We start from the raw sequence: 25,775 nt of genomic DNA on the forward strand, positions 1-25,775 counted from the left end.
GGGTATAGCATCTTATTGATTTTTTGTGAGAGGTACAGTCACATCTTTCTCCCTTAGTGCTTTTAGGTACAAGATATACTTCTTACATCCAAAAGTTGGGAAAGCCCTGTGTTGTAGGAGCCAAAATATTATAATCAATTTAGAGCAAAAAATAGCTTAAATAATGTAGAATAGCTCAAAATAAAACACAGCAAAGCAAGATTGCACCGTAAGGTAAAAAGAAAAAGTGCAATAAAATAACACAGATTGCAAAAACCTGAATATAGTGCATCCATAAATTTTCTTTAATGCTGATCCTGTTCAGGATGAAGCCCATCCAGGTGTATATATACTGGCTATACCCCGGACAGCTCACCAGCTGTTCGGCTGTTCTCCTCACAAAGGGTTATATTATCTACAACCACTGTTTGAATAGACCAAAATATATCTGGTGGTCACAAAAATGTATTATATTGCCATCCTTAACGTACCTAGCTCAGACACAGTGTATCATGTTCAATCATTTCCATTGAGAACTGAAGCCAGCTACTTGTTTTCTTTTTCTTCAATGAAAAACCAAACATCATGAAGCATGTTTTACTCTAAATCAAATCACTGTCTGGCTGCAGGGATTTGACTGATGACTTATTCATTCTGACATTTTTAAGCAGAAGAAATGAAAAGAGACTGGCAGGACACAGCAGCACAGAGACAGCTCTAAAAGGTTCTTCTATTATAACTCTAAAATAAAAAAGGAGTGAGTGCCAATGTCACTTACCACGCTCCCCTCAGCTTTTGGCTCGCAATATTCCTCGGACAGTTCGGATGCTCTATCAGGACCAATTCAATAGCATCTGAAGGAGCGCAATCCATCAGGCGAAATGTGGACTCAGCAGGGAGAACATCCATTTCTCATGGAGTCACCCTGAGCACCCGGGGTGATTTAAGATCAACCACAGTGCCTGCTGATGCGGTGCATGACCACTGAAGGCATTATTTCAGGACGCATCTTAATCACAAGGTCCGCTGAAAGAATGATTTTATGCATTTATCCAGTGGCAAACAAACACGTCGCCTGAACAGAGATGTGTTCTCTTGATGCCCTTTGAAGAATCTGGCTTCACTCAGGTATTTTATTTTGGCATTATATCTGTTACATATTTGTCCTTGCTGTTGTTTGGATTCTCAGCGAATATTGAATATTTTTGTAGAGTGGCTCTAAAGAAACATCTACTTGTATTTCAAGAGACCAAGAGAAAAAAAATCATTTTGAATCTGCACTTGTGTATTTTACTTGCTTTTTAAAGCTAAGAACATACCAAAATTAAAAATAAATAAATAAAATATCACATTGGTGTTGAGCTAAAGCAGTATGAAAGCAATGAAACATTATAACTTACCTTTATAATACTTGATAAACCTTACATCAGGTTATCACATGACTATACCAGGGGTGGGCAACTCCAGGTCTCGAGGGCTGGTGTCCTGCAGGTTTTAGATCTCAACCTGGCCCAACACACCTGAATCAAATAATTAGTTCATTACCAGGCGCCTGGAGAACTTCAAGACATGTTGAGGAGGTCATTTAGCCATTTAAATCAGCTGTGTTGGATCAAGGACACATCTAAAACCTGCAGGACACCAGCCCTCAAGGCCTGGAGTTGCCCACCAATGGACTATACAATGCAGAACGATTTTTAAATAGCATCATAAATGTGATATAGTGACTCATAAATATCCTTATAATGCATTATAAAAATGACCTCAATGACCATGAAGTACCCTGACCTTTTCATTTCCACAGTGTGTTTGAATAACAGTTACCTTAGTGATCCACTGACTTTGTTTAAATTTTTGGTTTCTGACCAAGTGGCTGCCAAAGGTTCAGCTCTATTTTTTGTTTATAGCTAACGTTTGCATGGTAATACTCTGGAGAGATGACTGCTCCATCGCACACTATGGAAGAGTAACATTCTCCATCACTACAAATAGGACTCATCACCCTACATCCGGAACTTCTGTGACCACTTCAGCCAGAGGGAGGAAGTGTAAATTGATCTACAGACTTTTCCCACAGTCTATAATGATTGAAGAGCTAAAATAACTAGTGGATTTCCTCACAGAGTTTGGTTACGATTTTAAATTACATTTTCGTTACTGGCTTTTCATCAGTACTTTTGTGTCCAAAAGTAAACTACCACTACACATTTTACCCATTTCCGTACATGCTTGTAAAAAACCACACATTCACACACATTAGCAAATCGAAGAAGTTTGTCACAAGAAAGCAAAACTGGCTCCTGTCACTGTGTCTCTTGGTGGAAGTGGCTGCAAAGAGGAACACACGTCTCTCAGCGCGACATCTGAATAACCAGCCCTCGTTTAGCTCCACAATGAAACAGGTGTTCAGATCCTATAGCCCAGTAGGGGTGTGATTTGAGTGGGTGGGAGAAAGTGGGGGGGCTTCATCTGCTGTTTGAAAATATGGGACAGTAAATGTCAGCTGTATAGATAATGGATACAAACTGTGAGCTATTCTCTTAATAATAACACGAGTATTATTGACCATTATAGTTTTTCTTTGTTTTAAGGATCATGGATGAGCTTTGCTGTTGTAACACTTTTTTTTTGGCCCTTTTCCACAGTGAGAGGAGCCGTTTGCATATTCGTCCCATCTGTTTTCGTCTTCCTGTGGTATCTCTCATCTCGGCTGCCTGCCTGCCAACCATTTCTGCCATGAAGTGGGGATGTTTCCGACAGGCTTTGCAATGCATATGGAGAGCCCTCTTCTAACATACAATATATAAGCCAAAAGCTGCCTCTAGCTCTGCTGAACAGCAATATAATGCTCTTTACAGAAAATTATCTGTAAAACAACAGTTTTGTGCCATTACAGATATAGGTCAAAATAAAATGTCAAGCACAAGAGCTTTGTTTTTATTCTTAACACCATGCACTTTGTGGGATTACTCAGTGTTTGATGGCAAAATAGGCGAGTTAAATTGGATTTACTGTATTATTTACTTTTTTCTACTGCCTGATGTACTGAAATACCCAAAATGAAGCAGACCTTCTCTGTTATTAATTATTACAAAAAATTATATCAAATATCGAATTGCACGGTCTATCACTGCCGTCATATTTTAGTCTGTTGAGAAGTGTGTTCAATATAAAAGTCAGTGAGTTCAGATTTTATAGCGTTCTGTAGTGCCATCTAGAGGCCATTGCAGTTGATGTCAGTGGAAATTTGATCCAATTCTCTGACGTGATCAGTGCATGAAACCATGTCTTGTATGTGTATGCTATTGGACTAGAGTACTATAAGTTCTCAACACAACAGGATAACAGCATAGATCCTACTATTAGGAATGTAACGTTCACTCAAAGACTAGGATTTCTATGTTATGATACTTTCTGCTTCTACTCCACAATATTTGTTATGCAAATATTGTAATTAGTACTCATTAAATTTATTTTAACACTTTAGCTACTTATTATTTTTCAGATAAATTGCATTATTATGGATTAAGTTACCCATCAGGTAAGTACTGTATATCATCAGTATATATGAACAACTGCAAAATGTATATGGTATACACATCAATCAAATAATATTCATGATGGCATCCAATTAAGTAGCATAATGTATATCATTCTGAAAGCGTCATTCTGTGAGTATATTTACTTTAGGTACTTTGATTTTACAATTAGTACATGCACTATATTATATACAGATTTTTACATAAGTAAAAAAAAATGTTTAAACAGTTTTTCCCCCACCTTGCAAAATGATAACACATCATGTTTAAAGTCCTGTGCAGCACCAGTTTTAACATAAATTTGTAATAGGACAACTTGAAATGCGCCTGTCTCCAGGCCAACTCAGGTTTGCGTCAAATGTTTGTCCAAATTCGCTGCAGGCAACTGCAAGTGACAAATAAAAGGGCTTCATCAAATGTTTGTGGAGTCCAGGTAACGTGATGGAGAACTTCATCACTTGTCTTAGTGATCCAGTACGATTACAGTAGCAACAATGAAGAAGAGACCCTCTTTATTTTAAACCATTAATCTGAGGTGCCATCCATCAGCTGGTTAATCTAATGAACTACTTCCTCAGTAAATAGTAATAGTAAATAGAAATCCTGTAGGAAATATACATTCCTGTGCTAGAAAGCATTCATACTGGGGTTTTAACCTGTTTTAATTTTGTTTGTTTTCTTCTTAGCTGTGCGTATTTAATTTCGCAGACTTTTATACTACACACAACCCTTCAGGGATTTGTGTCTCCCCGTAGGATCAACGCAGGTCTTTTGTCTGTGTAAACCACTATACTATTTATTATAGAAAATAATCAATGTAAATAAAAACCCTTAAATAAATAGGTATGTCCAAATCTGTGATTATTCCTGAAAATGCCAGAAATTTACTCAAAACATGGTGCACCAGTAAACCATCAAATGTAACCAAACTGGTGCAAATGGCAAATTAAAGGTTGTAGTTAATAAAATTATCGATTGCTGCTTTGCTCAGGTCCTCAGTACTGTGGATGCTTTTATACTGTCACTGCATGTAGAGAGAATGTAGAGAGAATAGAGCCATCAGTAATGCAGTAGTGCTGACACTGGTCCTTGTTTTGCTCGATGTGTATGTGTTTGTGGACCTAATGCCACTAGATGGCAGTAGTTCCTAACAAGCTGTCCGTGGATTCCCTGCTGAACCTGCCTTCAGCTGTTGCTTGTTGCCATTTGTATGCACTCCATACATTTTTCTCTCCTGTCTGTTGTTATCTGTCTCTGTAATGGCACGATGCCCCCACCGAGATCATTAAACTTTAATTTCGTTTTGTCATATCCTGGTCTAGAGATCACAGGAGGCCATAGCTTCTAAGGTAGATTTAGGACTGGGGGGAAGGAAATTATAAACTCATCCCTTTCATCCTTTAGCATATATTTTACTGGATTATATTGCAATACTATGGTTTATAGACATACTGTTTAGAATATCACCACAGGAAAGTTTACATCATTATTATAATGTGGCATCACTTAAGGGGCTCATATTCAAAACATCCCTGGATTGCCCTGTGGCTCTATCCTAACATTGCACTATTATGTATCTACTGCCTCGTAAAGGAGATACTGAAATCATATTTTTTTATTTTAACAAAGTACCAAATATAACTAACAACTTTAAATATTAAGAGACATCAAAATACAAAATTGCAGAAAAATTGACATTTCTAAACATTAAAGACAAAGCAATAAAGAACCGGAAAAAATTAAAGACATGAAATATGAAGGAATTCAAAACCCCTGGAATACTAATCAAAATTATAGATCATAAAATAAACAAAGGCAGAACCAAAAGAATACATGAACATAAAATAGCAAATATTTCTCCTATTGTTCCTATCCTAAATGACTAAACTTAATAATAATTATTATTTAAAAAGATGCTTAATAATCCAATAATAATCCAAAACACAAAACTGAGAGTCCAGTCTGTCCTGAATAGCTCACATGATGTCAGGCGATTGATTTAATTGCTGTGGTGTAATTGGCAGCAGCTCTCCTCTCCCTAGTGATGGCAGATTTTACCAAACAAAATTACATCATGGCTCTTATAAAACATATTTAGCAATCTTTTGAGGTGTCAGTGGGAGTTATGTTGTTATCTTGTTTCCAGCATTTTTCCTAAAACTTTGCTGTTGTGTCAATAAATGAAAGTGGCTTTCTTTCTTCCCATCCTTCAAAAAGAAGGAGATCAGGGATATTTCCCAAAATTCCAAATAAGTGCTTGAAGTTGTCTTAACTAAAAAAAAGCCTCCTTGTTTCTTTTTTGTTTGGGGTTTTGTTTTTAGTTCAAGTGAGCAATCTCAAATATTATATGTGTATTTATCATATTTAAAAGAAGAAAACATTTTCTACTTTCTGAAATACTGCATTCATTTTGTTGTTGTCGTGCAGCAAAATACTCCACGTGAGTAATTGATCCGAATGTTTACATCAAGTGTTCGAGCAGACAAACACAATCCTCGTGGGAAATTGACCATGAGTGAAGCACTGAAGTCATACTGTGTCCCTTTTTTGTCTGGATTCAGGTGTGTGCTAAGACAGGATCTGGATAAACAAAAAAATCAATCTGGTGCTAAGGAGAGACCTTTATCATGTTTATTGTTATTGGTTAATTAGACCTGACAAACAATAACACGAAAACCCTTACTGGAAATAAATCGATTTTCCCTTTTATTCTGCTTCAGGTCACCTCACATCTGGTGATGCACATTCACTTTATTGATAATATCAATAACATTGCCACTAAAGCTGAAAAATAAACATGCCTCTCTTAACCTGTTATTTTTAGTGTACTTACTGCTTATATTCAGTATAACAGTTTAACTGGTTTAAACATGGAAAGTCTAAACTGAAGCCACTGAACAACATCATCAGATAATATGGAAATGATTTCTTTATATGCACCAGCATGATCTCCAAATTCAAGCTGGGTTTTTTTTTCTGAGGTACTAAGATTTCTGCAAGTATGCAAAAAACACACTGATTCAGCTAAGCTGCACTAAAGAATATTATATGTATATCCCTTCCTACACTTCTGTGATGCATCAGCATCTAAAGCACACTACCAGCCTTTGAATTTCTTTTGTGCATTCACAAGTAAATGCTAAGAAAAACTCACTAAAACTGTTCGGTGATTTCAGCCCACATTTTTAGTGGCTACCAGGATACAGACTGGTCACCAGTTAAGGAAGGTTGCTATATTTGCTATTGTTATTTTACACGTGGGTTTTGTACAAGTGTTTACATTCTAGTACAATGTGTCAACTGACCAACCAGAGAGCACGTGATCAACACTGCTTGGAGTGTTTATTGTAACCAAATGGGTCAAAATATTTATTATTAAAGTGTTTAAAACATGCATTTAGCTTTGAGTTATGTAACTTGTAGCCAGTGGAAAATGGCGCTCAGACAAGTCCAGTTGTCAAGCGCCCATAGTGTATGCCATGCGTAATCTATGGCCTCAGCATTCAATTTCATGGTGTGTTTTCTGGGCAGGATCATTAGGAATCATTAGACCAAATGAAAACAATATGATATTTATTTTGTACATTATGACACCCATTGGATTCAAAAGGAGCGATAATGTTGGGTGCATTTAAAATAGAGGTCACATCGTAGTTAACAAGACACCATGAGGGTACAGCATTCCCCAGTTTCTCAGAGCATCTAGTTTTAAAGCAGCAAAATGTTCACCTCAACATGTCAACAAAATGGTGAACTTAACAAATCAATATGTGACATCACAATGAGTATGTTTAGCTTTTATGCACAGTCGTTTAACCAGGATCGCGCAATTTGGCATCTGAGGAAGAGCCTCAGAAAGGAGAGACATCTAAGGCAAGAAGAGGGGTCCCTATTTGCCTCCAACTCTCTCAACAACACCAACGACCAGGACAAGGGACCACGACCTTCCCCAGTCCCCCAAACCCCTGACAGGCCATCACCCTCCTCCCCCTCCCTTTCTCCCTCCTCCCCACACCTGAAATTCACTGAGGAGATGATGGAGCGGGTCAATGCTGGGCTCAGATCTACCCCCCGTCCCAATCCCTTTTTGTCCCCCATAAACCCCCCACCAGAGCGGCCAAAGGTTCGCCATCGAGCCCCACCCTCAACAGAGCAATCGAAGTCACATTGCCCAGCCTCGCCCCCCTTAGTTCCTCTTCATGCCCTGTCTCCGCAGTCTGATGCGTGATGTGTGAAGGGTCCGGGCTGTGAGGATTATGGCAGTGGTGACTTTTCCCAGGAGAAGCTGGGACCCTGTTTACTAGAAGGTTTTAAAATCTCTGTACTTTTAGGTGACAGAAGGAGACATGTGGCCTGGTCAAAACACAGAGAGCTGCACTCTAAAAGATCTTTAAACATAGTAAACATACCTTGTGTGCCACAGACTGCTCCCAAACACGAGGGGACAAGTAATACCTCTAAAACACTTAAGTTGGCTTTATTAAATATTAGATCTCTAGCTGGGAAAACATTTTTAATTAATGATTTAATCACTGAGCACAGCCTTGATTTTATGTTTTTAACTGAAACTTGGTTGGACCAAAGTAACAGTGGAGCTGTTCTCATCGAGACGACCCCTCCTAACTACAGTTTTATCAGTGAGGTCAGGGCGAGCAGGAGAGGAGGAGGGGTTGCTGTCTTATTTAATGAATCATTTCAATGTAAGCAGCTATCTCCTGGAAGTTTTCAGTCTTTTGAATATGTGGCTTTACAGCTGAAGGCCCCATCCAAAGTTGTGTTTCTTAATGTTTACAGGCCTCCCAAATACTGCACAGACTTTTTTAATGACCTCAGTGAACTGCTGTCTGTGATCTGTGTTGATTTTGACTGTGTAATTATTGCTGGGGATTTTAACATTCATGTGGACAACCCTCAGGACAAAGGGACTAAAGACCTGAGTAACACTCTGGGCAACTTTGGGCTGACTCAGCATGTAACAGAGGCCACACATAATAGAGGACACACTCTTGACCTACTGATCTCCAAAGGCCTGAGCATTTCAAAGGTTACTGTGTCTGATGTGGGCCTGTCTGATCATTACTGTGTTTTCTTTGAAAGTAAAATCTCAGCCCACACAAATATATCAACAACAGTGATCACAAAACGGTGTATAACTGAACACAGTAGTGCAATTTTTAACCAGGTCTTCCCATTAACACCTGACCTGTCCAGAGGGTCAGTCAATGAGCTCGTCAATAGCTTCAATGCTAACATGTTAAATGTAATGGACACTCTTGCTCCCATTAAGGTGAAGGTTATCTCTGGAAGGAAAAAGTCTCCATGGAGAAACTCCACACTGGTGAAAAATGAAAAAAGAGAGTGTAGGAAAGCTGAGCGCAGATGGAGAAAAACAAACCTCCAGGTTCATTATGACATCTATAAAGAGAAACTTCACAATTATAATTTACAACTGAGGAGTGCAAGGAGGTCCTACTTCTCTGACATCATCACTAAAAACAGCCATAATGCTCGGGTCTTATTTTCTACAGTTGACAGGCTAACAAACCCCCCTGTGTCAGTGGCAGCTGAACTTCATTCGACCATGGCCTGCAATGACTTTGCCAAATTCTTCACTGAAAAAATCCAAAAAATTAGACAAGCAATTGGTACATCAACAGCAGATCCAGGATATGTACTGTGTCCACCAAAAAACTGTTTAAACACCATGAAACAGTTTCAACCTATTAACAGCAAAGACCTGGAGGACATCTTAGGTCAACTGAACTCCTCCTCCTGCTGTTTAGATGTCCTGCCAACAAGTTTTTTCAAAAAGGTCTCAAAGACTTTAGAGTCAGACCTGTTACAGATCGTCAACTTTTCTTTATTATCAGGTGTGTTTCCAGAATCACTAAAAACTGCTGTAATCAAACCTATACTGAAAAAGGACAATCTTGACAAGACACAAATGAACAACTACAGGCCGATCTCAAATCTCCCGTTTTTAAGTAAGATCATTGAAAAAGCAGTTTCTCAACAGCTCAGTTACTTCTTAAAACAGAATAATTGCTACGATGCCTTCCAGTCAGGTTTTAGACAGAACCACAGCACTGAAACCGCTCTGACCAAAGTGTTTAATGACATATGTCTGAATACAGACAGTGGAAAAATGTCAGTCCTAGTTTTACTGGATCTCAGTGCAGCATTTGATACAGTTGACCACAACATATTACTCAAATGACTGGAGAACTGGACAGGTCTTTCAGGAACTGTACTAAACTGGTTCAAAACATACGTAGAAAACAGGAAATACTTTGTATCAATAGGTAACTTCACATCTGAGCAGACAAGTATCACATGTGGAGTTCCCCAAGGTTCCATCTTGGGACCCCTTCTGTTTAACATCTACATGCTCCCACTGGCACAGATTATAAACAACAACAAAATAAACTATCACAGCTATGCAGATGACACACAAATATATATCACAATGTCACCAGGAGACCGAGGCCCTGTACAGGCTCTTGGTAAATGCATTGAGGAAATCAATGACTGGTTGTGCCACAATTTTCTCCAGCTAAACAAAAACAAAACTGAGGTAATAGTCTTTGGCGCCAAAGAAAAACGATTACAGGTCACCAGAGAACTTCAATCTATACATCTAAAAACCACAAACCAGGCGAGAAATTTGGGTGTAGTGATGGATGCAGACCTAAACTTAGAAAAACACATTAAGACAATAACAAAGTCAGCTTACTATCACCTCAAGAATATTTCAAGGATAAAAGATCTGATGTCTCAACAGGACCTGGAAAAACTAGTCCATGCATTCATCTTTAGTAGGCTTGATTACTGTAACAGCATCTTTACAGGTCTACCTAAAAAATCAGTCAGACAACTACAGCTCATTCAGAACTCTGCTGCTCGAGTCCTCACTAAGACCAAAAAAGTGGACCACATCAGTCCAGCTCTGAGGTCCTTACACTGGCTGCCTGTCCGTCAGAGGATAGACTTTAAAGTTCTGATGCTGGCCTATAAAGCTCTGAATGGTTTAGGACCAAAATACATCAATGACCTCCTGACCCAGTATGAACCATCCAGATCCCTCAGGTCATCTGGATCCGGTCTTTTATCAGTTCCCAGAGTCAGAACCAGACACGGAGAAGCTGCATTCAGCTTTTATGCTCCTTATATCTGGAACAAACTCCCAGAAAGCCTCAGATCAGCTGAAACACTCAGTTTATTTAAATCCAGGTTGAAGACTCACCTGTTCTCAGCTGCATTTGAATAAAGCACCAAATCCACACTTTTAAGCTTAAATTTCAAAACTAACATTTTAACTACTGATTTTATCTACTGTTCTGATTTTATCTGTTTTGATTTTATATACTGTTTTGTTTGTTTGTTTGTTAATTAGTTAGTTAGTTTGTTTTAATCAATTTTAAATCATGCTTTTTATTTGTTCTTGTTTCTAATGTCTCTGTAAAGCACTTTGAATCACCTTGTTGTTGAATTGTGCTATACAAATAAACTTGCCTTGCCTTGCCTAATGATATTGTCAAGTTTCTTATGTTATCTGTAGACAGAAGAGCTATGGAAAACATTTGTGTCATTTACCACAGTCACATACAATATGTGATTTGGAAAATTCACAAAGTATAAACAACCGTAGGGATGTATGTGTTTAGTGAGTTAACATCATTCATCTGGACCTCTGGTGGCTAAGGGGAAAGCTGGAAGGTTACCTCAGAAGGTGTCCACCAGGAGGTTATCAGCAGGATCATTTAAGTGTCAACCACTTCCAGAGTAGGTTAAGACAAACCTCGTAAAGGCTTGAGTTACTAAACAAGCCCCTATTGCTGATGTGCTGGGCAATGTAAAGAAACAGGTCAGATTAAAAGAGAAAAACAACACTTTATCTGGTCCTTGTGTTGAGAGGAGGATGAAGTCCAGACAAGTTGTGGCCTTTCTGAGGTAAGATGAGCAGGAACATTAAAGGATAAAAGACACTTCAAGGAAATTCTCAAATTACCAAATAAAGAAGCCGAAGAAGAGCTGAAATAAAGTCATATACTGCTAAAATATTCATAATTAGTTTAATTATTTATATTTACTATAAAGAGAAAAAATACGCAAATGCGTTAAAATGCGGAACTGATGTTAATTATGGGGGATCTGAGTGTTTCCAGGTTAAATTTGCTGAAGCTTTCAAAGTACAGTCAACTTCCTGACAGCGTCGGCATATTTGAAAAGATCACTAATGTTTAGCACCTTGAAATGACAAAACTATTTACCAATGATCACAGCTCTCTGAATCTAGAAAATGTGGGCTGAGTGTCTAGTTTGCTCTTAATGACGCTCAGCTCTGACACAGAAATTGCATTAGGCTGTATGACAAAGTGGTTGAACACCAGCTAGAATGCAGAGTCTTTAATGCATCAAATCTGCCATTAAATGAAACTAACCTTTAAAAAGAAATGAGACTTGAGTCCAAAATGTCATCTTCCCTTTTTGGATAAAAACACACTACATTTGCTGACATATCAAATGAGATTTTGCAGACTGTGATTTCAAAGTGGCTAATAGATAACTGAGGCTCATGTTTCTTTTCAGAGAGATTTCTGAGGGTCCATCTATTAAAGACTGAAAGTATTAAAGCGTCAGGCTCCGTGACATGGAATGTGGTTACCTTTTAGTTTGTTTTGGACAAAAATGCATGAGACTGAAGTAAATTTCAAACACCAGCTCATTGACATTTGTTCACATAAATTAAAACTGAAGCAAAATTCCAACACCAGATATTTACATATTGTAACTGTTCTTTTTTTCTGTATATTTGTCACACATGTTTCAGTTCAAATAATTTTTAATATCTAATATAACCTAAGTAAATAGAAAATGCAGTTTTTAAATGATGATTTCATTTATTAAGGGAAAAAGCTATCCAAACCTGCTTCTATTAGTCTAGAAAGTGTTATAAAGCCATTTCTAAGACTCCTGGACTCCAACAAGTAATAGTGAGAAGTATTATACATAAATGAGATCATTTGTAACACAGGTGTATCTTGTTAGGACTGGCAGGAATAACAAAATTACCCCAAGAATGCACTGACAACTCATCCACAAGGAGAAAGAAACCCAGGACAACAGCTAAAAAGCTCACTTAAGATCAGCAATCATGGTTAAACAATGAGAAATGGACTGGGCAAAAATGGCATCCATGCGGGATTTCCAAGGAGAAACTGACTGCTGACCAAAAAGAACGGAAAGGCTCATCTCACATATGTGCTGCTGGTAGTGTGATGGTCTGGGGTTGCTATGCTGTGAACAAGTATAAGTTTTCTTTTCCATGCAGGTTGTATGGCCAGGCTGGTTTGTCTGTGGAGGCCTCAAGTTGTCTCAAGAACCTGGCTGATTGTTGTGTAATATGGGAGCTGATATAAGCTCAGTGCAGCCTTCTGTGGCGATCGTGGCTCAAGAGTTGGGAGTTCGCCTTGTAATCGGAAGGTTGCCAGTTCGAGCCCCGGCTTGGACAGTCTCGGTCGTTGTGTCCTTGGGCAAGACACTTCACCCGTTGCCTACTGGTGGTGGTCAGAGGGCCCGGTGGCGCCAGTGTCCGGCAGCCTCGCCTCTGTCAGTGCGCCCCAGGGTGGCTGTGGCTACAATGTAGCTGCCATCACCAGTGTGTGAATGTGTGGATGACTGGATATGTAAAGCGCTTTGGGGTCCTTAGGGACTAGTAAAGCGCTATATAAATACAGGTCATTTACCATTCTGTGAGGGATAATCTTCATAATAGGATGATCTCTCATCAAGTATTTCCATAGTCAATATTTCTTAACTTTGTACTTATGCACTTTTATATTAGTTGTAACTCCTGAAATATTATTTCCACCGTAGGAAAACTAACATCTGTCTTCATTTTTTGTTTGGTAAAGAATGGCAACTTAAGACATCAAGTGAAACTTCCACCGGCTCTTGGATCTTTTCTTGAGATATTTAAATCTTCAGTGGGGGTTGTCGGCAGGAGAAGCACAAAGAGCTTTTCTTAAGTCAAAATATGAGCAAGCCTTTTCATTTTCTCATGTTCTGCTAATGCAGCAAGTTGGCTGAGCAAAACAGTGTAATATCCAACAACCTTTGAGAATATATGCTGTTTTAAAAGGGGCATGGTCAGCAACCTCATGTCCTCCTTCTGTGTTATACTGATAATTGCAACAACAAAAAAACAGATCTTCAGGGCAGAAGAATAAACCCCATAAATAAATAATCACTTTATATGCCTCCCTGAATATACTGCAAGATTTGCAGTTACTGCTTCTGTCTGACAATCTCATTGATCATGCTTCTGTGTTTGGTAAGCAAATACAAAGGCTTAACACTAGCTGTCAGATTCTTCATTAAAGAGACAACAAATGTGAATAAATCAACAGTTTTAACAGAACTTCAACTGATGTAAAGAGAATAAAGTCATATTTCTGTGCTCGATTACATAAAATGATATTCAAGCAATGCATCCAGCTGTGTTGTTATATCAATGAGTCCTCTTTTGAACAGGATTCTTGTTAATCTATAATGTAAATATGTAATTGGTTTAAGCTCATGCAATCTTGTGAAAATATAGTGAATACAAAACACATGATAATTACATTTTAATGATTCACTTTAAGCTTTAAGCCATGTGTTATTGAAAGTAAACAGAAGGTCTCTTCATGGACAATCTTCACCTTATCTTTTCAACCTTCTTTGATGCCCGCAGGATTCAGAATCAATCAAACTTTCATGAACCTGGCAGCATTTCTCCTCCCTCATTCCTTGTATTCCTCCCCCTACCTTGTGCTTGTGTGTATGTATGAGTGTGCTTGCACATGTGTGTCAAGGCCAGGTGCTCTGTTCTCACTCCCAGTGCCAATCAACCTGTCACCTGATGTCCATTCACTCTTCAAACCTAGTTGGATATCTTCCCTGGCTTCTCCACTCCTCATCGGTTGCCTCTGATCTCCTTCGTGTCTTTTACAACTAAACTCAGGGAGCATCTCTCAGCCCCGATTGGCACCAGCCTGCCCTGCTCTTTAGTGCTGTGTAGCCATTCCCACCAAACTAGCCAGATAGTCGTGCTCCCTATCCTTTAATTCAGGCCAGAGTCCTGAATGTACTCATTTGTCCCTGTCTTAATCAGTATTACCTGAATTTATGTGTTGCTGTGACAACCAGGAAAGCAGATTTATATGAAGGTAAATCTTTTTTAAAGCTAGACCCCCTAAGGGTCGCCATGGCAGAGCATCAGCTTCCATCTCATTTGTCTTTCATTTCTCTTTTGCAGAGCATACATCCACCTCTCCAGGCTCTCTTCCACCTGCTCACTACTCTCAGTGCAGATCACAATGTAATCTGCCAACATTATAGTCCACAGAGAGTCCAGACCTCATCTGTCAGCCTGTCCATCACCACTGAGAACAAGGAAGGGCTCAGATCTAATTCTTGGTGTAATGTCCCCCCCACCTTGAACCTTTCTGTCAATCCTTCGACACACTTAACCTGTCACGGCCCGTGGCTCGGCATCCAGGGAGCCGTGGGAGGCTGCGGTGGCCACACCCTCGGGCTGGGCCGCCTCCAAACCACCTGCGTCTCATCTGAGGCAATCACCGGAGGACTACCTCAGCCAGCTCTGACGGCTTCTCCTCGCCAGTCCGTAAGTCTCCTCCCAGTGTGACCAGCATTTGGCGTGGAAGCCTGTGGTCTGCCTGCCTGCCTGCCTGCCTGCCTGCCTGCCTGCCTGCCTGACTGACTGACTGCCTGCCTGCCTCCCTCCCTCCCTCCCTAGGATTCCCTTCACGGGCACCTCTCCCCTCCAAGCTCCACGGTCCTGCTCTACCTGTAAGCCTCGGCAACTTATGAAGTCTAGCTGTTCGTTTCTTGACAACCTGCCTACTGTTAACTGTGTCTCCCCTTTCTGTTTCAGTTTCCCCACGGTCCCGATTACGGCGCTCCTGGGCTCCACGCTCCTCGTTTCCCCCCGTGGCATGAGCCACGTTTCCTTAGCTTTGTTAAAAGATTCCTCAGTTAAATAAAACTTGTACATAGTTCTGAGCTGCGGTGTGCTGAGTCTGCTTTTGGGGTCCTGTTACTTGAACACTCCGTGTTCTGTGACATAACCATTATGTGACTATCCTCATATGTTCTGCATCATTTTCAACCTGTCTGTGTGTGTGTGTGTGTGTTGTGAAATATGAGAACTTGAAAAATATGTGTGTAGGAAAAAAATAATTTGAATTTTGAAATTTTCACTTGTGTTCTACACACTTCTGCTTTTTAAATTTACAGTCATACAAAAAACAATCACAAATATGTAGAAGGATATCAACACAAATATGATATTTTAAACTTGTAATTCAACATTTGAAAAGTCAGTCAAAATTGCTCTCTCCCTGTTGTCCACTGTCTGCCATGCTGGATTAACAACCACCAGGCACACCAAGCCATTTAAGTATCTTTGTTTAAAAAAATAAACTCTTCAACTAGCCATAAATTTAGCTTGGACGGCAGCTAAATTTAGCTACTGTCCACAAACACCATTGAGGCTTACAGCTGCTACAGTAAGCCAGAGAATGTATTCAGGCTGATGTTTCTATCTTACCCAGATGCCATAATGTGAGGAAGGTCATTGAACTGTAAGTTCACAGGAAGAGTGAGATGAGCAGAGCAGCTGGCTGACTTACTGCTTTGAATAACATAAGTTTAGATTAAATCTATATGTGGCATGACGACATAAACAAAGGCAGATCTTGGTAGATTTTAAATATAAAATATTCAAGGACTGCAGCAGCTGTTGAACTACAGGTATGTGCATCTGTTTTCTGAGTGGCACAATGAAGCCTATGTACTGATGTGTTCAGCACGTGATGTGCCCCTCTCACACTAGATGAAATCTAATAGAGGTGGACAGGCCTGGGAAAGATCAGTGAGCAATGAATGAGTTGGCACTCTCCAGCCTGCAAGATATGAGAGAATAACCTGGTCCAAGTCCAAAATGATGTACTAACTGGTTCCGCCACAACAAGAAAGAGTCCTCAAACACACAGTATCTGTCAGTCATTGCAAGACTAACCAGATTAAAATATCAGCACACATATGGGTCACTAGAGCTGTGTGTGCTGCTTTTTCCCCTTTTCATTAAGCCAGTGGCAGTTCAGTCATTTAGTTTGTCCTTGACCAGATTTGCTGACTTGCATGGAAGTAGGGACATGGCTTTATGGTATCCAGAGGCTTTAGTGAGACTGGTTGGAAAATTACTACATCACTGACAGAGACTTTGGATAGTGGAAGCCACTAAAAGCAAAGCTGGAAAAAGAGTGTTAGATCCCAAAAAAAGAAAAGAGAGAAAGAAATCAAAACACATAACACGTATCACAAATAGAGGCTCTGACATATTTGTATTGTAATGTACTACCAGAAATATAGAAGCAGGTTAAAGGAATAGTTTGACCATTTTAAGAATACAAATATTTCAGATGTAATCATGGATTGTTTAAAACACGGACATACTTGGTTGGAAATATGAAGCCAGTGTGGAATGTCCAATCCAATCCAATTTTATTTATAAAGCACTTTAAAATACCCAGCACAGGAACAAAGTGCTGTACAGAAAATAAGTTAAAAACAATAGAATAACAGAAAACAGCAAAAATAAAAATAAATAAAAATATAATTCATAATAAACAGCCCTATATTAAAAGAAAAACAAAAACAAGATAAAACAGCATCGAATCAACTAAAAACAACTAAAATACAAAATAAAAATAAAAAATAAAAATAAAAACCAACATCTCAAGTGGTGTCAAAGGCCAGGGTAAAGAGGTGGGTTTTCAAGAGTGACTTAAAAACAGGTAAAGAAGTGGCCTGTCTAATCTCTAAAGGAAGCTCGTTCCACAGTTTTGGAGCTGCTACAGCAAAAGCACAATCTCCTCTAAGTTTACGCCCAGTCCTGGATATCTTCAGGAGCAGCTGATCAGCTGACCTAAGAGAGCGGGTGGGTGTATAAGGCTGTAGCAGTCCAGAGAGATAAGATGGGGATATGGTTTGCTTTTAAAGCCATGGAGAGCTTTAAAAGCAAATAAGAGAATTTTAAAATGAATCCTAAAAGAAATGGGCAGCCAGTGAAGTGAAGCTAAAATAGGGGAAATGTGCTCAAACTTTCGAGTGCCAGTTAAAAGATGAGCTGCGGCATTTTGCACCCTCTGTAGATGAGTAATACATGATGTGCTGACCCCAATATAAAGTGCATTACAGTAATCCAGCCGAGTGCTAACAAAGGCGTGGATCACTGTCTCAATGTCTAACAATTTACATTCTATCCTGCCAAGTTTATGGGCTCAGCCATTTGTTTTGGGTCCTAATATATAAAATTAAGGTTCTTTTGTATAAATTGGTCACATCATGTTTCAAAATTGTAGGCTAATTAGTTAACCACAAGTCTTTAGCCAATGAGTGTGCAGACCTCCTCATCACATATAGTTTTTGCAACCAAGATGGTGACAGCTGATTCGCGTATCTTAAGATTTCAAAAAGGGACTTCAGAAAACTGTGAGATGTGTCAGTAGCTCTGTCCACCTTTTAAATTGTCTACAAAAGCAATATTCATTAGTTGTTCCTGTTCAAATGTAGCTGGTCTGAATATTTCAGACCAGCTGAATATTTCAGACCAGCTACTGATCTTACTGGTATTTTCCCACATAGGCAACTCTAGGGTTGGTTTTTCTAGTCCTTTTCTGACAAAGTGAATTTAAATTTCACATAATGTAGTTACATACACTTACATTGTATCTATTCATCATGCTTTGCATATTCTAAATTCTCCCTTGCCAGCTGGAGCGGCAGTCTTTGACATGTCTACTTAGATTACCTTCACTGGTAGCTTCTGTTCTGCCCACAGGAAGGTATCCAGGTGGTCTCCTTCATCTGCACCAGAACCGATAGACATTTGTTTTTTTGTTTTTTTAATTAAGAAGCTTTTCACTAATCTTCTGTGACACATCATGTTGACTGTCTGAATACACCATCTCATGTTTTTATTCACTGTCCCATACTCATGGCTCACACTCCTTGCCGCTGACGTTCTCAGAGGCCAGTGAGTCCCAGAAGTTAGGCAAAATACTAACGCTTCTATGGTCACCACTGTGTTCCCTGCGATCATAAAGACATGAAAAGAAGAATCAATGAATGGGTGAAAACCCCACTGCCCTTTCTGAAGTGTAACTCAGAAGATTTACTAGGAGCCTAGCTTAGATTTATTGTCTTGCTTTAACGTAATTGTTAGCCAGTCCTACAGTATCACATTTTGTGTGAAGGTTGTGTCATATTCAATTTTTTGAGACACTCATTCTGTTGTGCAGGGGGAAAATAACATGCTGTGATTTGTGGCCCTGTCTATTGCATGGTCAAAATGCTTTGTCTCTACTGTGTTTGGTATTCAGGGCTCATTTAACAGAATATTATGAGACGGGGTTTGAGCTGTTGAAGCCACCTGATGCTACATGAAATAATCTTAGTGATTACACAACATAGAATAATTTGAATAAGTTTATTAATTATATAATTAGCAGAAAAAACTGTATGCTAATCATTAGATCCATTGCATTTTAATTATTGCCTTTATGAAATGGAGGCTTGTTAGGAAAGTCAATCAAATATATTTTTGTCTAATGAAACAAAATGCTAATGTTCAGTAAACATTTTCAGTGACAGATTTCTTTCTAAACTGATTTTTCCTTTTTTTTTAAAAATATCTTGACATATTTGATAAGCAGTCATTTTGAAACATTTCTTGGACCCACAGACAAGGAAAAAAAATTTTTCCTGCCAATTTCTGACAACTTTAAGTTGAAACAGTTGATCCGTTTCATCAACTTTTTCGTAGTCCAGCCAATTGAGCCAACTTATTCATGCAAAGGAACCTAACAATCTTCATTAAAAGTGCATGTAATAGTCCTGCATAGAAAACTAGTTTCAGCTGCTCCCTTATTCACAATGGGTCACCGCAGTGAGTAGCTCCACATGTCTGAGTTTTGCACTGGATCCCCTTTCTGATGCCGCCCAGAATCAACTCTGAATATTTTGCTCATTAGGCAAATGTGAAAACCACTACACAACGATACCATTATACATGATGTCCTAAATATATGATGTGAAAATAATTCTAGCAGAAAAATAAAGAGACAAAACCTAATTGTTTTAAAATAGTCCTATAATAGTGCTTTCTGGTAAGTTTCAGGCATCTGATATTAAAAGTCTGTCATAGCTATCATGCGTGTTACTTATAATGACAAGCGAAAATGTCATGTGACATACATAATGAAATCATCGTATTTCAGACCACGACTGACATTTGGTATGCATCTGTAGCTCTTTCTTTAGTTGTATCTGCACATGAAGGACTCTTCCGATTACTTTTAAGCTCCGACAAACCCTTTACATCAGAACTCAGGAAGCACTCTTCAGTAACCAATCAGCATCTTCTATCATTTATTCAATGTTGTATCCTTTAGCACATCTTGGTGAATGTATAGCTCACATAGCAGGCTCAAAACCAGTTAAACATATCATGTAGCGGTAAACGTGTTTTACTGGGTAATGAAGATATGTAACCTTAAATTAATATGGACAACCTCAAGCATCACACAGGCTACACAGACACATGGACATAATTTGTCTACAAGTGATAGATAGATTGTGTCTTTAGACTTATTCTACACATGCATGTTGTAATTGTAAAAACCAATAAGTTCAGTAAACAAACAGCCCAAACAATGAAATGCCAATGTTGCCCCTCTCCCTGCGACTAAACACTATCAGACGCTGTTGTCAGTGGATTTTGCCTCAGCCTGTTCAGAGCTGAAGTCCTTTTCACCACTGGTCATGCCTCTTTTAGATGGTAAGACAGATCCAGTACATTTCAAGGACTCCATTATTACTGCATTAGTCTCCAAGCTGGACATTACAGCGGCTTTGCGATAGCAGTTTCTCAGCCCCTTCTGGAAGCGTATGGTGAACAGGCCATATATGATGGGGTCCAGGCAGGCATTAAAAAGACCAAAGATGAATAGGATGTGGGTCAGAGAGTGAGAGACTTTTCCCTCCAGGTCATCTGGGAAGAACCAGTACCATAGACCCAACAGGTAGTACGGAGTCCAGCACACAATGAAGCAGATCACAATAACAATGCTCATTTTCAGAGTTCTCATTCTTGCTTTTGGGATGTTGTTCTTTGAGCAGCGGAGATGTGGCTCACTGGAGGGCACTATAGGAGAGAAAGGAACACATTTGATGTCAAATAAATACATCGAGCATTTCTTTGAAGAAGTACATTTAGAACACACTTTTATCATTTCATTTATACGTTTCTGCTGTGAATCACGTTCTTTCTTTAACTGCAACCGTTTATACATCAGTCTATCCAGCACAACTAACATCACACAGACTTTGTACTGGGGAGACCAGCCAACGTCTGCTCCACTACATTGGACATTTGCATTCTCACATGCACATTTGTCAAATTTTCAGTGTTTTCTCACATTTACTCTGGTAGTAGAAAGATAATCTTTGCTGGTGGCGGAGATGTTAAGGTGACTGCATGGCAAGTAGGAATGGTCAAGCGAGAAAAGGTGGGAGAGTGTGCTGATGGGTCAAAATGACAAGAATACGATGAAACAAGAAAAACATAACCTGAACAGAAGTTGGTGATACTGAAGTTAAATGTTGCGAGCACCTTTTAGCTTGAACATATTTTTTAGTTCTTGTAGTTTTGCCTGTGTTTGGATCAACTACCATTTACTTGGACACTTACTGTTCTTTTTTGTCATCTGTTTGGAGATCTGAATAAAGATCCTGGTGTAGCAAATAATCATAATAACCAGCGGCAGCAGGAAGAGACAACAGAAGGTAAACATGTTGTAAGCAGTTTCTTGCCAGTGCGTAACGAAGCTTCCCCTGGTGGTGCACTGAGTGAAGTTTGCTGGATAGGTAATGGTCACATTATGGAAAATGAACATCTGTTGGATTAAAAATTCAAAACAAAATTAGAATTTTGCAGGCAGTAGCTGTCACCCAACATATTTTTTTATTTGAACGTTGGCTTGAAGATTAAAATATTATCCAAATGATTAGACCAAATGGACCAGTATGCCTCAGTCAGTAAGCGTGAAATGACAATTAGTAGTGTACCAGAGATTTTTAGGTTTGGGGAGAGGATTGAAATGTGAATCAGTTTAAAAGTTCAGAAAACCCAAGCAGTGGTTATTATTACTTTAATATTTAAAAATACTGCACAGGGTTAAAGTACTTAACACCCAGTGTTAAGTACTTTAACCCTGTGTAGAAGCTAAACAACGATTTACTTTAAAGACATTACAAGAATGTAAGATTTACCACACAGTCCTCAACCTAAAAGTAGTTTCTCTTATATCAATAAAAGCAAAAAGCTATTCTGAAAATATGGGAAACAGTGTGTAAATTCAACCTACACATCCCTATAAAAACTAGGTATTTTTATTTCAAAGTATTTTACAGCTGCACATTGATCATTAGCTAGTAAGGCGTACTAGTACTTCTCTGCCTAAAAACACAGACGCCTGATACACTTTTAAAGCATTATATGAGTTATCAAGAGCACATTTAAGTGCCTATGCAGAGATGTTTTAAAATGGGTCAGCTTGGAGTGTAAAGTCAGCAACATGTTATTTTATCCACCAGCTTGTAAAGTCTGATAGCAGCAGTTTTCATATCTGGTGGCAAAATAAACAGTTGCTTGCTATAAATGGGAAGACTGCTTTCGTCTACCTCTCTTTGTCACAGTTTCAAAAATTACTTGAGACTTTTACAGGGGTTGAATTTACATTAAGAATACCTAAATGATAATTATTGCCCCTTTGAAGTTGAAGTCTACAGATAATTAATCATTTCATTTTTGAAAATTACTCATTTTTGTTCCAACGCTATCAGTTAAAAATGTGAAATATCCAACTATATCATTCCAGACAACACAATACAATATTTTCATAGCTTACTTTAAGCCCCAAAACCGAAAGATATTGCACTTATATTCATATATGAGAAAGAAAAGCTGTCCATGTTTAAGAACATGTGAGCAGTAAATGTTTGGGAAAATAACTAATCAATAAAGCAAGTAATCCTTTCTTTTCTACAATTAATTATTATTTAATTTAGGAATTCTTGCACATTTCAAAATGTTTGCAATCCTGTGCAGAATCATCTAGCATGCTTGAAGAGAAGATGGGCTATATTTGTGTTTATCATTACACCACAATGAAAAAGTGTTACAGGCTGCACTCACTACCACGCTGTTTACAGGGTAAAAGCCATACAGCCAGGGTAACAGGTCCTGATCTTTTAGAAATCTGAATGATAGAGCTATTAATCCCCAAGGTTTATGTCCCCCTAAAGCCCACAGCAGAAGTTCATGCATCAGTGTCTAGAAAATACCACATCTGATGTAAATACACCCTGGGACACAGAATGATTAATCATGTATTAATAATGTAAAAACACAATCTCATGTTCTCTTACATTTGTTTGCCCACAGTTTTACAGTTTTATAAGACTGAGACACAATATTCATCTTCATCTAAAGCCAGTTATAAAGCTGATCTATAGCCAGCCCACTGCGATAGATTATGGATCACTCAAGGAAGGTTGCACTTGCACAGGAAGTGCATGAGGAATCTGCAGAAGAAAAGGTCAGCACTAAAGTAACTACTATGACTCAGACCTTCTCTGAATTACTTAAAAAATGGTCTGTCAAACTATAATCATGTGTCTTGGCTTCTGGTCTCACCTGTGGGATTGAGAGCAAGGCGCTCATGATCCAAGCCACCATTAGCATGACCCTGTTCCTTTTCCGGACCATAGCGATGCCCAGAGGGTTGAGGATAGCCGACTGTCTGTCCAGACTAATCACCACTGTGACAAAGGCACAGGAGTACATGGCCTGAAGCTTGAGGAACATGAGGAATCTGCAGGCCAGGTCGCCGGCCAGCCATTGAACTGTGATATTCCACACTGCATCTACAGGCATCACGATGAAGGTAACCAAGAGATCAGCTGCAGTCAAGTTGATTATCAGAACTCTAACATGGGACTTACGCTTGTGCCCATTGGCAGCCCAAAGCACAGCCAAATTGCAAAAAGTGGATATGCCACACAGGATAAAGGTAACAATCACTCTGATCTTCGCTGCAGTGGAAAAAGTAGGCAGCTGCAGAGCACCGTCCACTGATGTCCAGTTACAGTGAGGATCTGGCCATTCACAGCTGGCGTTGAGGTCAAGTCCTGATCTCTGCTGGTACATGACAGCTGCAGGATCACAGCAGGAGGAGCCGTTCATTTTCTGACCCTCACCAAGAACCCAGCATTTTGCTCAGCTACATGTGGAGGCTGCAGTTGCTAAAGTGAGATCAAGCATAAATATAATATACATGAGCTTACGCATGAAGTTGATGCACAAGATTTATCTGCATTGATTTGCATAATAGGACTAAAAAATATTAGTTCTGTGATTAATACAGTCGGTGACAGAGAGGGAGCAGTCTGCTGCATAGAGCACATCTCTCGGATGTGCTCACTGAGGTGGAAAGACGCTGACTTCTTCTAACAACCCATCTTCTCTGAATAGAAGCAGCATCAACAACAACCAGTCAAGATAATTACACCCCAATGGCATCAATTTTATGAGTCAAAAATACTTACTATAATACTAATACTAAGTTTATTATATTTATGAGACAAAGTTTAGCATCTCTCACTTGTGAAAAAAAATGCAACTTAGCTGTGGCTTTTATGCGTCTAATAATATGTGTGTCATTTAAAATGTAAATCAACAATTAGAAGTCGTAGTCAGCGTCAAAAACAGCACTGTGCCTGAAAACAAAAACAATTAAAAATACATTTATAAGTACTAAAGTACAATAAAATAAAATAAAATAAACCCTCACATTTTGGTGTTGCAGATCACTGTACTTTCCAGACGGTGACCAAATCGAAGCCCACTCGTTTTATGGAAGTCCGAGATTCCGGTGCGGCTCCATGTCCCTGCAGCAGGCACAGTGCAGTGCTGAGCTTCTGAATAATAACTGAAGAATCTCAAATGTTCCCTCACAGTTTTATCTCCGTACCCCTTCTGAGGAGCTCATCTCGGTTTTTATTACTCCCTCCGGTGAGCGCGTCAGCCGCTCTGTGGGCGCGGCTACACCAGGGTCCCCGCATCTGATCCAGGGGCGTCAGTTTCAATGAAGCCCGAGCTCCGGCGAAGTTTCTAATTTTATCTCTGGCTGAATTAATTCAATGAGGCACTACAGCCCCTATTAGCATCGCTATTATCCACAGCATCCCAAACCAGCTCTTGTTAACGACGTGAGATTGTTACTATAACAAGCATAATGTTTTCTTGTTGAGCTGGTGAAGCTTTATTGTTTCATCCCCCTAAAGCTTAATGTTTACTGATTAACTTCCATAAAGCAATTGTCTCTTTTGATGGCCTACACAGGTTTATTTGTTTGTTTCCTTTTGTTTTCTTTTTGTTTTGTTGTTTTTTTTTAATGTTCCCTGTCAGGTAAGAAGCCCACAAATCTATTCTAGTATTACGTAATTAGTCGATTACTAATTACGAAACTGGAAAATACTAAAAAATAAAACTTCAGTGTTGAGCTGAAGGCAAACACCTTACTCATGAGGTTGATTTCAGCATCTTGCTCCTGGATGCAGCAGGCCTACTGTAGCCCAATTCAGACTGTTAAAATACATATAAATTAGCTTTTAGATACCGTTTTCATCAAAGCATTTGTGCTGATGTAAAGCACACCCACTCAGCAATGTTTTGTAGCTAAAAAGTTGCTTTAACTTATGTACTAATCAGAGGGTATTTCTCACCCAAATGACTCAAGAGTTAAATTTTAAAAAAATTACCTTAAATAATTTATTATATGGTTTAATCTATTTCCACAAGTAAAGCTAACTCAAAACTGGGTTTCATTTTCCTAAATTCCATAATCTACACATGGTCCAAGCTTTTGTAGAGTTATGGTGGTCAGCTAGAGTTTAGACAGTTGAGTATAATTTTTTGTAGTTTGAGTTATTTTGAACAAGGCACAAAATAATGATTGAAGAAAACCTGCAAGCAAACACTGGAAATGAGTTTCTCTCATTTTAGGGTCAACAAACTCAGAGTTATTTGCTAAACCTTCTTCCTGGAATAGGCCTCGGTGCACTTAC

At 39.0% G+C, this 25,775-nt stretch overlaps 1 protein-coding gene across 1 annotated transcript; it reads right to left on the reverse strand.

Annotated features, from left to right (window-relative positions):
- Nucleotides 1-19,748: 19,748 nt before the first annotated feature.
- Nucleotides 19,749-24,663, reverse strand: LOC146582831 (putative gonadotropin-releasing hormone II receptor). Its single transcript, XM_085296127.1, has 4 exons — nucleotides 24,500-24,663; nucleotides 23,344-23,951; nucleotides 21,337-21,541; nucleotides 19,749-20,790 (listed from the first exon to the last, which is right to left on the reverse strand). The coding sequence occupies exons 2-4, from the start codon at nucleotides 23,890-23,892 to the stop codon at nucleotides 20,342-20,344; spliced, it is 1,203 nt and encodes a 400-aa protein (XP_085152253.1). The 5' UTR covers nucleotides 23,893-23,951; nucleotides 24,500-24,663; the 3' UTR covers nucleotides 19,749-20,341.
- Nucleotides 24,664-25,775: the final 1,112 nt, after the last annotated feature.

The sequence above is a fragment of the Mchenga conophoros genome, linkage group LG1 (genome assembly GCF_057382185.1).
Source record: "Mchenga conophoros isolate Kocher_MC1m ecotype Shallow Benthic linkage group LG1, M_conophoros_male_GT1.1, whole genome shotgun sequence".
In the NCBI taxonomy this organism is placed as follows: Eukaryota; Metazoa; Chordata; class Actinopteri; order Cichliformes; family Cichlidae; genus Mchenga; species Mchenga conophoros.

What these genes read in the sequence shown, in the direction of transcription:
- LOC146582831 (XM_085296127.1), bottom strand. Translation starts at nt 23,892, where the DNA reads ATGAACGGCTCCTCCTGCTGTGATCCTGCAGCTGTCATGTACCAGCAG. An exon ending in CCTTGCTCTCAATCCCACAG is followed by an intron (nt 21,542 to 23,343) that starts GTGAGACCAGAA and finishes TTAATCCAACAG; the next exon opens with ATGTTCATTTTCCATAATGT. An exon ending in ACAGATGACAAAAAAGAACA is followed by an intron (nt 20,791 to 21,336) that starts GTAAGTGTCCAA and finishes TCTCTCCTATAG; the next exon opens with TGCCCTCCAGTGAGCCACAT.